This window comes from Camelina sativa, chromosome 11, assembly GCF_000633955.1.
Source record: "Camelina sativa cultivar DH55 chromosome 11, Cs, whole genome shotgun sequence".
NCBI classification, from domain to species: Eukaryota; Viridiplantae; Streptophyta; class Magnoliopsida; order Brassicales; family Brassicaceae; genus Camelina; species Camelina sativa.
Window position 1 is genome coordinate 12,474,662 of NC_025695.1, and position 16,432 is coordinate 12,491,093.

Consider the following 16,432-nt stretch of genomic DNA (forward strand, 5'->3'; position numbering starts at 1 on the left):
TCCCTAGCAAAATTCCACCCGCAACCAAGACTACTTAGGCTTTGCAACCCTCGCGGCCTGGTGCGTTGTGTAGGCCCGGACAAGGCTAGAACCACACAACTTTAATGAAAATAACTTTCATACTTTATTTACTTCATAAAACAAGTTCAGAAAACATTCAAACGAAAATGGCGCCAAGCCTAAGGCCAAAACACGATAACTTAAATTTTACAAGGAAAACAATTTGCAAAGGCAATGCAATTCTACACCGGCTGGCCTAACGTCCTACGCTCCCTCTAAGGCTTTTCCCCCACTAAGGTTACCTGCAAAACTAATTATGGAGTCTTGAGTGCTAAAACACTAAGTGAGTTCGGAAACCTAACAAGAAACCAAACCCAACCCCAAACCCAGCAAGCAACAAGCAACAAGCAAGCTAGAGAATTACATGAAAGCCTAAGCTAACATCATGCAAGACTAAGCAAACAACATGCAATGCTAAGCAATCAACATGCAAGACGAAGCTATCAACATGCAAGCAAGCAAACAACATGCAATGCTAGGCTATCAACATGCAAGACGAAGCTATCAACATGCAAGCAAGAAAACAACATGCAATGCTAAGCTATCAACATGCAAGACGAAGCTATCAACATGCAAGCAAGCAAACAATGCAACACTCAATCAGAGAAAGCAATGCGGAAGATAGCGAGCTACGCAAACTAATCTAGCAAGCAATCAAACAAACAAGCAAGCAAGCAATAAAAGCAATAAAGCACTTACACAAGCAAGCAAGCAACAACAACAACAATAAACTTGAATAAAAGAAATTAAATTATATTAACTTCTTAAACAAGTTTTAGTTATGGGCCCGGAATGCTTCCTCTCCTCAATACCCTTGTGAACACCCGCGCTGCAGCCACAAAGGCACGCAACCGGAACATCACTCAAGCTACACCGTCATGTAGACAGCATCGGCCAGGGTAGCGAGCCGAGTATCCTCCGAGCTCTTCGTCACCAACCTTACAACTCATGACATGGGTTACCTGCACGCGGCTGTATGTGGCACGGATCATGAGGACAGCCATACCAAGTCTTACTACGCTAGCCAGAATTTCTCATGACTACACGCATTAAGACCTATAACAATTGATACCTTGAGTTTTTATGGTTTTTAAGTTCATAAATTTACAATTAAAATGCCACTATGCTACACCACATGCAAGCCTGAGTAACTAGAGAAATATCTAGAGACTAAGCGCTAAGCATGCAAAAAACTACCACTGACATGCAAGCCTAAGAAACTAGAGGTCATCTAGAGACTAAGCGCTAAACATGCAACCAACTAACACAAACATGCAAAGCACACAGCAATCATGCAACCCAAACAAGCAACTTAAGAAACTAGAATAAAAATTCTTGAGACTAAGAGCTAAACCCAGCATGCAAATCCTACAAGCAATCATGCAACAAAAAAATAAGCAACTTAAGAAACTAGAATAAAAATTCTAGATCCTAAGAGCTAGACACAACCTCACACCAACATGCAAGGAAGCAAGAAACGAGACTTAACTTCCTAGAAATCAATCTAGAAGAAAAGAAACGAATCTACCTAATAACCCAAGACATACCGCAGACCCGAGACATACCGCAGAGTCGTCTGTGACCGTGCCGCGACATGGTCAGTCGACTGCACCGCGGTATAGCATCGCGACCAGACAAGATTCCTTAATTGACCAATAGGAATTAATGCAAAAAGCGAAGAAACATAATCATTATGTTTTCACAAAATTGGCCAAAGAGAATACATGCAACACTAAGCGGGAAGCATCATCATTTCTACTTTCTAAAAGTGGCTAATCATCTTTCATGCGAGAAGTGTGTGGGGGACAAAAGAAGATTCCCTTGGACAAGTGTTGTGCTCACTTAACAAGTGTACACACATGCATTATGGTGGCTTTGAAGATGAGAACTCGCCTAGCATGCATTGGGCCATTTTGCCGCCCACTTTCTCTATATAAAGACCTCCATCCTTTCTCATTTCGCAAAAAAAAATCTTAAGGGAGAAGAAGAGAAAGAGAGAAAGGAGAGGAAGAGAGAAAGAAGAGAGAAAGGAGAGAAGTGTTGCCGCAAGGGAGAAAGAGTGAAGGAAAGAAGAAGCAAGCCAAGACTATCGACCATTGCAAAGTGTTAAATCGAGAAGGATATCAATTTCAACAAAGGAGGGGATTCAAATGTGCCGTGAGGGAGCTTCAACAAGAGATCGCCGGTTTTCTGTGAGTCCAGGCACATATTTCACCGGACTAAGTGGGGATTAAAGACATCCATCTAGTGAACGGTTTGCATGAGCATTTAGTTGCATTTTTACTTGAATTTCTTTTGTGATTTTCTAGTTTAAATGCATGTGCTGTGAGGTTATACCAGTTACTAGTTCGAAATGTTCTAGTAACAAAGGTGATAACTAGTTTTGATACTTGTAAAATTATGAGCTTAAAAACCATAAGAACTCAAGTATCAATCTTGCTGAAGTCGGTCTCCAATTTATCTCCGGCCTCCGGTAGAAAATATTTCTGTTTGAACTCCCTTCGAAAATCTATCCATGTTGGATTCCTTTGACCATAGTGTTTCTTCACACTGGTCCACTAATCGCTTGCATCGCTCTTCAAGTAATGCTCGGCAATATCTTTCTTGTAGTCTTCTTGACATCGAATTACATCAAAATTCCTCTCCAAGTTTTGCAGCCACTGTTCTGCTTCGAACATTCTTGTTCCTCCTCGAAAATACTTGGTTCTCAAATGTCTCATGATTGCCACAATCCTTAGAACGCTGGGGGACTCTGATGTACTTGGGCTTGACACTTGTTGTCGCCACATAAATTCTAGCATCTCTTGCAACACAATTATCACAGGGTCTCTTGCTCCAATCTCTGGAAGTCTTGGCTCTTCGCGCGCGCTCATTCGTCTTATCTCTCCGGGTATACTTCCTTTGTTTGGCTTCTCGGGTACATTCATTTGCCTTGGCGGCATCCTCCTTTGCTCATATGATTCATGATTTGTAGATCGCACTCCAAATGGTCTTTGACCGAAACTTGATGGCTGTCAAACAGGATTATTATCCCGCGCACAACACCAATCTCCTTCATTGGAAGCACCAAACTTCCTTTCTCTCCTATAACTTGCTCTTGCTCTGGAACTTGATCGGTATGAAAATTCTTGTGACTCACTTCCTTTCGCACTCGACCTTTCTGTCGCTTGTTCGTCATTCTCACTTGGTTTTGTCTTTCTCTCGACATCATGTGGATCACTGTCCAACAGTTTTTGCCTTTGATCTACATCATCACACGAATCATTGTTCAACGATTCTTGTCCTTCCTCTTCGGCATCATATTGATCACACTCCAATGAGTCTTGCCATTCTCCTCCATCATTAAATTGTTCACCCTCCGGTGAGCCTCGCCACTCTTCTCCATCAGCTCTTGAATCACCCCACGACCATCCCTCTTCACTTCCCTGGTCTGACATCTGCACCAGCATCCAAGGGTTAAGTCCTAATCCCAACTACCTAAAAATGCACAAGGACGTACCGGTTTCCTAAAATTGCCTTTGCGACTCATTTACTCGATAAAACATTTGAAGACGTGTGTTCCACGAGCATCATAACCATGCTCTGATACCACCGTTGTAACGCCCCCGAACCATCCTATGACCGGACAGGCCAACGGACAGTCACGGAACGCCACTATGGGAACTGCGCCGAGGTTGTCCAGTCGAGGGATGGAAGCTGCAGACTTCCCGACAAGTCCTCCCTAGCAAAATTCCACCCGCAACCAAGACTACTTAGGCTTTGCAACCCTCGCGGCCTGGTGCGTTGTGTAGGCCCGGACAAGGCTAGAACCACACAACTTTAATGAAAATAACTTTCATACTTTATTTACTTCATAAAACAAGTTCAGAAAACATTCAAACGAAAATGGCGCCAAGCCTAAGGCCAAAACACGATAACTTAAATTTTACAAGGAAAACAATTTGCAAAGGCAATGCAATTCTACACCGGCTGGCCTAACGTCCTGCGCTCCCTCTAAGGATTTTTCCCCACTAAGGTTACCTGCAAAACAAATTATGGAGTCTTGAGTGCTAAAACACTCAGTGAGTTCGGAAACCTAACAAGAAACCAAAACCAACCCCAACCCCAGCACGCAACATGCGACAAAAAAGCTAGAGAATTACATGAAAGCCTAAGCTAACATCATGCAAGACTAAGCAAACAACATGCAATGCTAGCTATCAACATGCAAGACGAAGCTATCAACATGCAAGCAAGCAAACAACATGCAATGCTATGGTATCAACATGCAAGACGAATCTATCAGCATGCAAGCAAGCAAACAATGCAACACTCAATTAGAGAAAGCAATGCGGAAGATAGCGAGCTATGCAAACTAATCTAGCAAGCAATCAAACAAACAAGCAAGCAAGCAATAAAAGCAATAAAGCACTTACACAAGCAAGCAAGCAACAACAAAAGCAATAAACTTGAATAAAAGAAATTAAATTATATTAACTTCTTAAACAAGTTTTAGTTATGGACCTGGTATGCTTCCTCTCCTCAATACCCGTGTGAACACCCGCGCTGCAGCCACAAAGGCACGCAACCGGAACATCACTCAAGCTACACCGTCGTGTAGACAGCATCGTCCAGGGTAGCGAGCCCAGTATCCTCCGAGCTCTTCGTCACAAACCCTACAACTCACGACATGGGTTACATGCACGCGGCTGTATGTGGCACGGATCATGAGGACAGCCATACCAAGTCTTACTACGCTAGCCGGAATTTCTCGCGACTACACGCATTAAGACCTATAACAATTGATACCTTGAGTTTTTATGGTTTTTAAGCTCATCAATTTACAAGTATCCTTACCAAATTTTAGGCTCTCCGGCACTGTAACCTGTGAACGGGCATTTCACCTCGCGCACGATCTAGTCCGCGACTAACCTCTTACCAAGTGCAACTGAACAAGAAATTCAAGCAAGAAAATCAAGTAAAATGCCACTATGCTACACCACATGCAAGCCTGAGTAACTAGAGAAATATCTAGAGACTAAGCGCTAAGCATGCAAACAACTACCACTGACATGCAAGCCTAAGAAACTAGAGGTCATTTAGAGACTAAGCGCTAAACATGCAACCAACTAACACAAACATGCAAAGCACACAGCAGTCATGCAACCCAAACAAGAAACTAGAATAAAAATTCTAGAGACTAAGAGCTAAACCCAGCATGCAAAGCCTACAAGCAATCATGCAACAAACAAATAAGCAACTTAAGAAACTAGAATAAAAATTCTAGAGACTAAGAGCTAGACACAACCTCACACCAACATGCAAGGAAGCAAGAAAAGAGACTTAACTTCCTAGAAATCAATCTAGAAGAAAAGAAACGAATCTACCTAATAACCCAACGAAAAATGCCTAGATTTAGCCCGTAAATCCTAAGCAAAAACAATTAGAAACCCCACCTGCACTTGGCGGGAAGAAACAAATCTAACAGGCTTCTAGTCCTAGCTAGCAACGCGGAACGGCCTAAGCAGACGCGGCTAGCTACTCGCGGAAGAGAAAAGCTGCTAAGGAAGAACACTCTCTCCTTAACTTTCTAGCTCTCTCTCTCTAACTTCTCTCTTTTCTCTAAGGGATGATGAACCACGAAATGGGCACCAAGGGGGTCTATATATAGTGGAATGGTGTGAGCTTTGGGCGGCCTATTCAGCCAATGCATGGCGAGCACTTCTCTTCTCTTCTCCACTCCTTTGGGCGCACACTTGGGTCATTTGTGAGCCACAAAATTTGCATGAATCACACTTGTCCAATGGAATTTTCTTTGTCTCCCACCAACTTGTGCATGAATTCTTATTGGCCACTTTTTAGAAAGACAAATGATTATGTCTTCCACTTTCTCTTGCATGAAACGTGATTGGCCTTCCTCCAAAAGAATAATATTCTTGTCCCCCACTATTTTGCATGCATTTCTATTGGCCAAAACAAAGGAGACAACAGTTCCTTAAAATCCAGAACTTTGTCTGGTCGGTCGATGGTACCGCGGTACGGTAGGCGGTACGTGGCACGGTCCGTGTCCGATGAGTCCGACACTTTACCGTCCATCCGCAACTTCCTCGTTTGTGACTTCTCTGTCCGGTCAACACTCCGTCATTCTCGTCCTTCGTCCAGGACTTCTCGGTCCTTCCTCGGCCATCGTCGGGAACTTCTCCACTCCGCACACGTTCATCCTTCCCGTGTCTACTCAGTCTGTACCGTTACTGACCCGCGCACTTGATTCCGGGTAGGTCGCGGTTGTTCCGATCGGGACATAGAGTCTTGATCGCACCTTGGCTCATTTTGGCTTGACTCGCCATTCTCCGGTTCGTCGATTTTCTTCGGACCTCTCTCGGTCAATCTCCTTCATTTTCTCTCCTCTTCTTTTTTGAGTTCTTTCCGAGTCATTCCTTCGAACTTTTATTTTGGGATTTTTACCCCTAGTGAGGGTCACTACATCACCATTCTTTTATTTAGGTATATTTTTGTTATTTTTATTTTCTCATTATTATTGATGGTTTTAGGTTTTTGTTTCAAGGAGGATGCATTTAGAGATATATCAAACACAATTCGATTGGACTTAGCCTAGTTCATACTTGATGTCAAGCAACCAAAGGAAGTATAAACGGTTATTCACCACATTTTCATTCCACAACCAAACTCTAGACAATTTTTGGGCAACCCATAAAATGTCTAAGAGTCGACAAACATCATTCCATCAAGGTGACATTGTTCTTAAACCCTACACTTTTCCTTATGATTTTTAATCCTCATCTCTTTCTTTTCTCCCACCGAGGACGGTGTGATTTAAGTTTGGGGGGGAAGGATGTTCCATCCTATACTAATGCTACTTTCTATTTTGTTGACTTGAGACCTTTTTCCACTTTTTACATCAATAATTTTGAAGTTTTTATCGAGTCACATATTTTTTTTTTATTGAGTCAAAACTAGTAGGGGATTATGATCTTATTCTAACGGTTTATTTGATTTGGATTAACACTCTTATGACTCTTGATTATGCTTGACAACAGAACCAAAGTTTGGAAAGACTGTGAGCCGACTCAACAATCCCCAAGTCCCTATTCGATGGATATTCAGATGATCTAACGTTGTCTCTAACTTTTATAGGACCTAAACCGGACTTAATTTTCAAGCCCTGGGAATTGGTATACATTGGACTAGATCTCTACATTCAAGCCACACAAGACATTGCACTTCTTCAAGAGTATGTTCCCCTCTCTCTTCCCTTCAATAAAAAAAAAGAGAAAAAAAAATAAAAAAAAAAAAGAATAAAAGATGAGATGATTTTGATCAGTTTAGAGGGGTAGGTAAATGACCTGTGACCTCATTATTCTACTCTTGAGTCAAATGATCACACAAAGCTTGGAAGCGAGGGGTAGGTACATTACCGATGACCCCAGTATTCGCCTACACCTTTGATTAAAAAAAAAGAGAAAAAGTGAGAAAAGGGAGAGGAAAGGAATCATATGAAAAAAGTCTTGGCTTGAAGAGAGTCTGCCAGCCATTGATCGATTTTCCCTTGGTAAGATTTCACTTTTTATTATTGCTTTAATTTATGTAAAGATATGACAATGGAGATTCTGGAAACTCTAAAGAATTGTGGGATAAATGAGCGTTGATGATTCTCATGGTGGATTACAAATGGAAGTTCCTAATGTCAAGGCGAAGAAGAGTGCAAAGACAATATCCCCGAAGATAAGTGAATTCCCAGTATTTTCAAAACCTCTTTTCCATGATTTATTCTGATTATTTTCTTGAAGACAAGCAAAGTCTAAGTCTGGGGGAGTTGATAACATCATTATTTTACTCATTTTAGCTATAGTTTTAGTATGCATTTAGTAAGAGTTTAGTATGATTTCAATGCTTTATTGTCTATTATCAAGTATTTTAGGTTTCAAGAAGGTTTTACAGGTTTTATAGCAAAAAGGACCAAAAGACAAGAAAAATACGTTTTAGGAAAGTTTCAGAGCTTTACAGTACGGGCAACTTTTGAAGCACTTCCAGAACTCACATTTCAAAAACCTTCCGTTCAATCCTCTCTTCCACAGAGCTCTACGCAGCAAGAGCTCACCTAGGAACCACCGAGCAGTGTCTCTATGTATGTCTATGGGATTGTGGAAGTTATAGATTTCCCCATTGGTTCACACTTTGGACTAACCCCAGTCGAACCCTACCCGACTCCATGATAAGGAGGAGGAGAAGGAATAAGAAGACAGCTGGACAGTTGTTGGTTCCGATTAGCTCTTCTAATGTTCCATCTGTATCAACGGCCACTGCTGTTGTTGGTTCTGAAATTTATGTATTCGGCGGCGGACTAGTCGGTTATGAACCGTCCTCTGAAGTGCAGGTGCTTGATTGTCGCAGTAACACGTGGCGCGATGCATCTAGTATGAATGTAGCACGGAAATTTGCACCCACATGTGTCTACGGTGAGAAGATCTATGTAATGGGAGGATGTGAAGGATCAGAGAACGAATCATGGGCTGAGGTGTTCGATACAAGGACTCAGACTTGGGAACGCCTCACCGACCCGGGTGATGAGATACGTAACTGTCGCATTAGCAGAATCAGAGAGATCGAAGGTAAAATTAAGTTCGGGAATGTAGAAAGAAAGATGTATGGTTATGACACGAAGCGATGTGAATGGGAGAACTGTGTAAACGAAAGCGCGATATATGCTAGGTGGGAATGTATAATGGAGAATGTTTCATATGGCTTTTGGAACAAGCGATTGTTGTGGTATGACATTGTAAATGGTTATTGGAAAGCGGTGAGAGGGTTAGAGTCATTACTAGGGATGTACATGAGGAATGGTGGATCAAGGGGTCATAAGACTAAACTAGTTTGCTGTGGTGGGAAATTCTTGCTTATTTGGGAAGGGTATATGAATCGTAATCCCGATAATAGGAAGAAGATTTGGTGTGCGGAAATCGTGATAGAAGAGCGTGATGATGGAGTTGAGCGTTGGGGAATTGTTGAGAGGGTTGATGTTTTGCGTACCGTCCCTAGAATATGTCAGCTCTTGCATTGCCTCGTTGTCTCGGTTTGATTGACTTGTAACCCAGGTATGATGTTCGAACTGTAGGATCTAACTGTAGTATCTGGAAATAGTTGGTTCACAGATCCATCTTTGGTCAATATCCATGAGTTAGGCCTTCATTATCTTTCTCTACACTTATATACACGGATCCCTTTTGGCTAAGTCACTGAAGAGTTGAGCTTATTTTGTTTGATATAAAAGTTGATTCTTCCTTTTTTTCCCTGTGTATGTTGATCAGTTGGAAAAGAGGAGATGGGAGAGGCAAAAGCAGAGCAACAAAGAGTGAAGGAGATGATCAATTAGTTAAAGGTTAATAGTAGCTACATTTTGTTAAACTACGGCTAATTTAGTATGTCGGTATAATTTGTCTAAACTCTTGTAATTTACGAACCTGATTCGTTGTGTAATTGTGTTGTGCTATATCATCCTGGGAACTGACTCTTTCTTTACTAACAAGTAGGGATCATCCTTCACCGACCAAACATAGATTAACTCTTTGCCTCATAATCAAACACATATTCTCCTCTTCTAAAAATCTCACCAAATGATCTTTCACACCTGATTTGAGTTTGGCTTCAGAAAGTTAAAACCATCTTCGTCAATAAATCATGAGTAGTGTCTATAACATTTTAATTGATGCTTCTATGTTCTGAATAGAGGCTTCTGTGAACGAAAAACAAAAGTAGAAAACGACAACTAAGGCTTTAATCTGAAAATAATGTGCCCTTCTTGTTCATAATAACTTATCTTTCCTTGGGGCTTGCTTAGTATTGAAGTAAAGAAAAAAAAAATACTATTAAAGATATCAAGAACTCTGTAGAAGAGTTATTTTAATGATTTTTATTTTATTTTCGTAAACTAATATTGATTTTTATGTTTCAAATATTTAATATTCAATATTCAATCTTGCATTATCCATCATTTGGGATATACTCTTTTTTATTTAATGATTGATACATGATTTATAACCATTATTTCGTTCCCCCCACCTTAACTTGTACGGCTTATATTCCAAACTTCCTTCAAATTTCTCACCAACCCTAATTTCCCCAAAATTGGGTAAACCACGAATTCGTCATCCTCGCCTTAAATTTGCCACGCCATCGATTCAATTCAACTATGTCTCTGTTACTAGAAGAGATCATTCGATCAGTGGAGGCTTTGCTGAAGCTTAGAAATCGGAATCAGGAACCCTATGTCGACCCGAATCTAGACCCGGTTCTTTTGGTTCCGGGTATCGCTGGCTCGATTCTCAACGCTGTTGACCATGAGAGCGGGAAAGAAGAACGTGTTTGGGTTAGGATCTTTGGTGCTGATCACGAGTTTCGAACTAAGATGTGGTCTCGTTTTGATCCTTCAACTGGTAAAACAAAACAAAACAAAACAAAAAGTGTTTTCCTTTTAATTTCTTATAAACACTTCAGACTTTTGATTTCTCTGTGTTTTGTTTTTAGAAAGTCATCAGCTTTTGCTTTGTTAATCTCTTAAATTTTTATCTGGAAACAGGTAAAACGATCTCTCTTGATCCAAAAACGAGTATTGTGGTTCCTCAAGATAGAGCTGGGCTTCATGCTATTGATGTCTTAGACCCTGATATGGTATGGTTAAGCTCTACTTGTTTGTTCTTTAATTGTTGTTTTTTAGAGCTTTCATTTCATTTGGGATGATTGAATACTTTCTGTAGATTGTTGGACGTGAGTCTGTGTTCTATTTCCATGAGATGATTGTTGAGATGCTTGGATGGGGATTCGAAGAAGGGAAAACCCTTTTTGGTTTTGGTTATGATTTCCGGCAAAGCAACAGGTTAGAGAAAAAACATATCTCTTTTTTGAGTTTGATTGAGGCTTTGGCGTAAGCGTAAACATTGAGTGATCCGTGTATTGACTTTTTTTGTGTGTTGCAATGGGTTTTAGACTGCAGGAAACGTTGGACCAGTTTGCTAAAAAGTTGGAAACAGTTTACAAAGCTTCAGGAGAGAAGAAGATTAATGTTATAAGTCATTCTATGGGAGGACTGTTGGTGAAATGTTTCATGGGTCTGCATAGTGATGTATGTAAAATCCTCTTTCTTTATTCGTTTTAAGTATTTTCGAAGATTTTATCTTTTCATCTCAGTCTGACATTTTTGGTCATCAGATATTTGAGAAGTATGTAAAGAATTGGATTGCTATTGCTGCTCCATTTCGAGGTGAGTTCTCAGACTTGTAGTACTTCTGATTGTAGTCCATACAAGTACTTGACTGATTGGTTTTCGCATTATCGGTTTAGGTGCTCCTGGATATATCACATCGACTTTACTGAATGGAATGTCATTTGTCAATGGTTGGGAGCAGAACTTTTTCGTCTCTAAGTGGAGCATGCATCAGTTGGTAATGATCAAATAACAATAGTCCTATTTGGTCATTGATCTCGTTTGTTTGATCTCTTTTAGTGATTGGTTGATACAATTTCCCCCTCGTTTCTTCTGCTGTTTCAGCTTATTGAGTGTCCATCCATATATGAGCTGATGTGTTGCCCGTATTTCAAATGGGAAATCCCTCCCGTTTTAGAGCTGTGGAGAGAGAAACAGAGCAATGATGGAGTTGGAAGCTCCGATGTTGTTCTTGAGTCTTACCGTAGCCTGGAAAGCCTTGAAGTTTTCACGAAATCTCTTTCGAATAATACGGTAAGTTACACGTGACAACCATCGTTTTATTTGATGCCATAGTTGTAAATGGCACAGACGTTGCATTGACTTCCTATATACTTCACGCAAATGTTCAGGCTGATTATTGTGGAGAGTCCATCGATCTTCCTTTTAACTGGAAGATCATGGAGTGGACTCACAAAACCAAGAAAGTATTAGCCTCTGCTAAGCTTCCTTCTCAAGTTAAATTCTATAACATATATGGGACCACTTTAGAAACCCCTCATAGTGTCTGGTATATTTCTTAATTTGAAGTCTCGGTTTTTCTTATATTCTTGCAACTTGTTTGGCTTTTCTAAATTTGATTTATTTACTCCTCTGCAGCTATGGGAATGAGAAGATGCCTGTCAAAGATCTCACAAATCTAAGATACTTCCAGGTAACACAATTTTCATCCTTTTTCAGGTATCAACTATCATTTTAACAGAAAAAATTACCTTCTTTTTCAAATTCTGATCTTAGATCATCTTTCTTTTACTTTCAGCCGACGTATATATGTGTTGACGGTGATGGCACAGTCCCGGTAGAATCTGCCATGGTATGTTGCATGATTGTGTTTCTCGAAAACTTATCACAATATAGAAACTCGTGTCTTTTGATTGGTTAGGTTGATCATTTTTCTTTGCAACGGTTCCTTTGGTTGTTTTTTTCCTAGGCGGATGGGCTTGAAGCAGTAGCAAGAGTTGGAGTCCCTGGTGAGCACCGAGGAATTCTCAACGATCACCGTGTTTTCCGGATGCTCAAAAAATGGCTAAATGTAGGCGAACCTGACCCGTTCTACAACCCAATAAACGACTATGTTATCCTTCCCACCACTTTTGAAATGAAGAAATACCACGAGAACGGACTCGAGGTTGCTTCAGTGAAAGAATCGTGGGACATCATGTCAGATGACAACAATATTGGCACAGCCGGGTCAACCATGAGCTCCATATCGGTCTCTGAACCTGGAAATGATCAAAACCCTCAAGCTGAAGCTCGTGCAACCTTAACCGTCCAACCGCAAAACGATGGTAGACAACATGTAGAGCTCAATGCTGTAAGTGTCTCGGTTGATGCATAAAAAATGCTTCTTACCTTTGTAATGTGTCGTTAAGTGCGTCTTTGTGTCTGTATATAGCTAATAAATCTCATGCCTCGTGTACATAAATCATAACAATACATTTCGTGTTCTATTTATTGTTTTAAGCTTACAAGTCTGGAATTTTCAATTCTTGGGTCTAATAGCAGCACCTTGCACAATCAAACCAGACTTCCACTGTCCACTTTGAACCTCAAACATCGAACTCAATCTTTCCGGAGAGATGTTCTGGCGTTGTCCTGAACTCACCGGCCAAAATCTCCACCCACCGGTTTCTCTCTAACATATTCAAATTTTCTCGCCGCTCTTTTGTGTCTCCGGTAGGCAGAACCAGTTTGAAGTTAACTCGATATCCCCATCCTTTTGCAGAATCTATTAGCTTAACCACAAACACAACCTCGTACAAACTGTTGGGAGTTAGTTTCTCCGTCTCGAATTTTCCTACAACTTCTAACCAAGCTACTCGTTCCGTCTTTGCAACCTCAATTCTTACATCACTGTAAACAAATATGTATGTTACAATGAAATCAAAACCCCAATTTGACAAATGTAACAAGATTTCTGTTATAAAACTCAAACCTTGATGTTTGGTCAGGATCAGAGAACCAACTCCAAAATTTATTTGACTGAGAACCTGCCCATGTTATTGAGAGATCTCTCGCGTACAACATGAAACTGTTTTTCTTTGATTTGCCCTCATCTTCCTCTATCAACTTCTTCTGAATAAGAAATTTCATAATCATATAAACTAATGCACTCACATCATTATCAATTTACCAATTATAGAAAGATGAGGAAAGCTAAAAAATGAGACCTAAGAAAAAAGATTTACTACCTCTGTCTTGTGATTCAACGAAACATCATCTTTAAGCTGAGGAGATGACGTCGTATCAAGTGAAAGAGGAGGAGAGTTTGCATCTTTTAGTATGGCTTCGTTGTTTTGTGGCTTTGGCTTTGAGAAGATTGAACATATTATTCCCATTTCTTGATTACTTGTGTGTGTTTCCGTATATGTTTTTCTGTTCTTCTTTTATACTCTAGCTATTGTCTTCAGGTCTTTATAGAGGTCGTTCCGGGTAGGTCTTTATATACACCGTACGCAACCTGAATGTTCTGTACGTATAACTAAATTACTCGTTCGATGAAGACTCTTCATTAGTGTATTTTGTGTTGAAGGATCAACGCTAAGGATTTAAACTATTGTATACACCGCAAAGCAAGTTTTGATTGGTATATATTCCATTTTCTTTTGTTTATGTCTTGTTAAACATGTATGTTTGATTCTTTATTCTTTTTAACTTTATTCTTCAATTTTCTTCACGAAAATGGACTTTCGAACAACTCTTAAGAGAATGTGAACCTGATCCACTTGATTTCTTTCTACCTCATGTTTGAGGTTCTATTTGTTTCTATATCTTCTAAGATAGGTTTATTCTCTGAAGTTGCCGACACTGAAAATTGTAAAAGTGTCGTCTGAGAGATTTAACATTTGTATGTTTAGAAATTCGAAGAGAAAAAAAAAAGCACTTCATTCTGCCATCATTTGTATAAGATTTAACATTTTAAACAAAAATTTTAAGGTACATCACAACTTTTTTACTTTTCATTTTTCAAAAATATATTCATGTCAACTCATTAAAAAGTTGTTGTCAATTGTGTTTTCCCTTTACTGATTATTTAATCATAACAACCTTTATATTAGTTTGTACTTTGTACAAAAGAAGCTATTAGATTACTTAAAAATTCTCTATAAGTTTAGCTCTTTACTCTGGATGCATTCACAAGAGAGAAGTCAGATTATTCAATAGTTATTGAGGACGACACAGAACAAAAATCTTATTCTTCGCCGTTACTGAAGATGTATCGTAAGTCGTAAACTAATCTAGCCAATGGCGTTCGACATCTTGAACGAAAAAAATTGAAGACAGGTGTGATGTAATTGAGTTGAAACGGTGTCATTTTCTTATAGTCCCGAGTCCTGACATGTATATAAATATACATTGATCGGATCATAAATTACTTACGGCACTCAAATTATAAAACTCGGATTTAGACTTAAAACATTACAACTCTACGGTTTGCTTTATTTTCCACCAATAGCAAAGTGGTTATTTAAACTAGTGACTTATCAAACAAACATACACATAACATGATGTGAATGATATATAGGACATAGAATGCCCACTGGTGTATATGGAAATTTATGTTTTCTTTATATGCCATATTAATTATTAATGTTTTGGACGAATTGTAACACCTTTGAGGAAGAGTCCTTTCTTCCAAACGCCAGCCTCATGCTCATACATTGAGAAAGTGATCTCTCCGGCTGCGGATTTATCAGTTACAAACTCTCCGACTCTTATATCGACCCATTTATACCTTGGAAGTTCCCTTAAACTCACCTTTTGCTCCTGTGGTTTCTCCTTACCGTAAGGCAAGACTAGCTTTAGGTTCACTGGCGTGTCCCATCCATAAGCAGGATCCTCTAGCTTCACCTTAAAGACCACCTCGTACGTAATCCCCGGAGTGAGGTTCCTCGTGTCGAATTTTCCCACGATGTCAAGCCAGCAAACATTTTCCAATTCCGCAGCTTCCACAGCTGTCTCGCTTTTAAAATCATCATAAGAAGAATTTTTTTCTTTTTCAGTTTGTGCTAATAATTCTAGGTCGATCGACCTCTCGAATTTTTGGTACCAAAAGAACTTTGATTCATACTCACTTTATAATAAATCAATAAAGTCAAATTTGTAATAAAATATTCATTTAATTTGTAGTACTAATCATAGTGTGGGATTTGGATGAAATGGATCTTACTTTGGTGACTCTCTGTCGGTAAACCAAGTCCAATAGTTGGGGTCATCAGACCAAGTGACAGAGAGGTTCTTTGCAAAGAGCATGAAGCAGTTGCTGTTTCTTTCGTCCACCCAATACTTGATCTGATCAATATATATAAACATATCAACCAAAAGTCCAAAACAAATGAATTCATGGTCCATCTTAATATAGTAAGATTCATTTTTCTAACAAAGAACTAACCATATGGACATTTTTACTTTAGTCCATTATTTCTGTGTTATTTTATTTGTCGAAGCATTTGAATATGGGGAAGCAACAACCATGGTACACGTTGTGCTTTTGTTGTTTTCCGGAAATATAAAAACACAAGTGAGCTAATTCTTTTGATGGGAAAAAATATTAACCTGTTTCGTGGGTTTCAAGAAAACACCAGACCGTAGCTGTTCAAAGAGATTAACAGAAGACACAGAGACCGGAGGATCTGCGTCTCTGAGAATGGCCTCACAGTTATGTGGAGATTTCACCGGTGGAGCTTTAATTGTTGAAGTTGTCATCACTGGTGAAGCTTCATTCTTCACCGGAACAAAGTATTCTGATTCCTTGTTGCCAAACATCTTCTTTGTTAATAACTCTGAGCAATCTTTCTTGCTTTTACTCTTTGAAATGTACTTATTTTTGAATATCTTATATATAGATCAGTATATTCAACTTGACAAAGAAACTACACCAAGTGCCTAAATATA

General features: G+C 39.5%; 4 protein-coding genes across 5 annotated transcripts; 2 read left to right on the forward strand and 2 right to left on the reverse strand.

Moving 5' to 3' along the window:
- Positions 6,111-9,539, forward strand: LOC104727902 (F-box/kelch-repeat protein At4g19865-like). The gene is made up of 2 exons (XM_010446962.2): positions 6,111-6,313; positions 8,092-9,539. The coding sequence occupies exons 1-2, from the start codon at positions 6,111-6,113 to the stop codon at positions 9,134-9,136; spliced, it is 1,248 nt and encodes a 415-aa protein (XP_010445264.2). The 3' UTR covers positions 9,137-9,539.
- LOC104723054 (lecithin-cholesterol acyltransferase-like 4) lies at positions 10,107-13,005 on the forward strand. The gene is made up of 11 exons (XM_010441349.2): positions 10,107-10,490; positions 10,634-10,725; positions 10,812-10,930; positions 11,041-11,176; positions 11,263-11,314; positions 11,395-11,495; positions 11,603-11,791; positions 11,890-12,047; positions 12,137-12,191; positions 12,297-12,350; positions 12,468-13,005. The coding sequence occupies exons 1-11, from the start codon at positions 10,247-10,249 to the stop codon at positions 12,873-12,875; spliced, it is 1,608 nt and encodes a 535-aa protein (XP_010439651.1). The 5' UTR covers positions 10,107-10,246; the 3' UTR covers positions 12,876-13,005.
- Positions 12,928-14,084, reverse strand: LOC104723053 (protein PHLOEM PROTEIN 2-LIKE A2-like). Of its 2 annotated transcripts, none has more exons than XM_019232286.1 (3): positions 13,729-14,084; positions 13,473-13,609; positions 12,928-13,390 (listed from the first exon to the last, which is right to left on the reverse strand). In XM_019232286.1, exons 1-3 carry the CDS (start codon positions 13,873-13,875, stop codon positions 13,087-13,089), a joined length of 588 nt encoding a protein of 195 aa, XP_019087831.1. In that variant the 5' UTR covers positions 13,876-14,084; the 3' UTR covers positions 12,928-13,086. The 2 variants fall into 2 exon arrangements, with proteins under 2 accessions (XP_019087831.1, XP_019087830.1); XM_019232285.1 differs by having other exon boundaries at positions 13,473-13,612.
- On the reverse strand, positions 14,914-16,401 carry LOC104723055 (protein PHLOEM PROTEIN 2-LIKE A1-like). Its single transcript, XM_010441350.2, has 3 exons — positions 16,094-16,401; positions 15,708-15,829; positions 14,914-15,500 (listed from the first exon to the last, which is right to left on the reverse strand). Exons 1-3 carry the CDS (start codon positions 16,301-16,303, stop codon positions 15,125-15,127), a joined length of 708 nt encoding a protein of 235 aa, XP_010439652.1. The 5' UTR covers positions 16,304-16,401; the 3' UTR covers positions 14,914-15,124.

Bases quoted from the DNA above. Each gene is read 5' to 3' on its own strand.
- LOC104727902 (XM_010446962.2), top strand. From the start codon at position 6,111: ATGAGTCCGACACTTTACCGTCCATCCGCAACTTCCTCGTTTGTGACT. The intron at 6,314-8,091 runs GTAGGTCGCGGT...AAGCACTTCCAG, and splicing joins ACCCGCGCACTTGATTCCGG to AACTCACATTTCAAAAACCT.
- LOC104723054 (XM_010441349.2), top strand. From the start codon at position 10,247: ATGTCTCTGTTACTAGAAGAGATCATTCGATCAGTGGAGGCTTTGCTG. The intron at 11,496-11,602 runs GTAATGATCAAA...CTGCTGTTTCAG, and splicing joins AGTGGAGCATGCATCAGTTG to CTTATTGAGTGTCCATCCAT. The intron at 12,351-12,467 runs GTATGTTGCATG...TTTTTTTCCTAG, and splicing joins TCCCGGTAGAATCTGCCATG to GCGGATGGGCTTGAAGCAGT.
- LOC104723053 (XM_019232285.1), bottom strand. From the start codon at position 13,875: ATGGGAATAATATGTTCAATCTTCTCAAAGCCAAAGCCACAAAACAAC. The intron at 13,613-13,728 runs GTAGTAAATCTT...TTTCTTATTCAG, and splicing joins CGTTGAATCACAAGACAGAG to AAGAAGTTGATAGAGGAAGA. The intron at 13,391-13,472 runs GTTTGAGTTTTA...ATTTGTTTACAG, and splicing joins GATCCTGACCAAACATCAAG to TGATGTAAGAATTGAGGTTG.
- LOC104723055 (XM_010441350.2), bottom strand. From the start codon at position 16,303: ATGTTTGGCAACAAGGAATCAGAATACTTTGTTCCGGTGAAGAATGAA. The intron at 15,830-16,093 runs GTTAATATTTTT...TATATTGATCAG, and splicing joins TCTTGAAACCCACGAAACAG to ATCAAGTATTGGGTGGACGA. The intron at 15,501-15,707 runs GTAAGATCCATT...TGATTTTAAAAG, and splicing joins ACCGACAGAGAGTCACCAAA to CGAGACAGCTGTGGAAGCTG.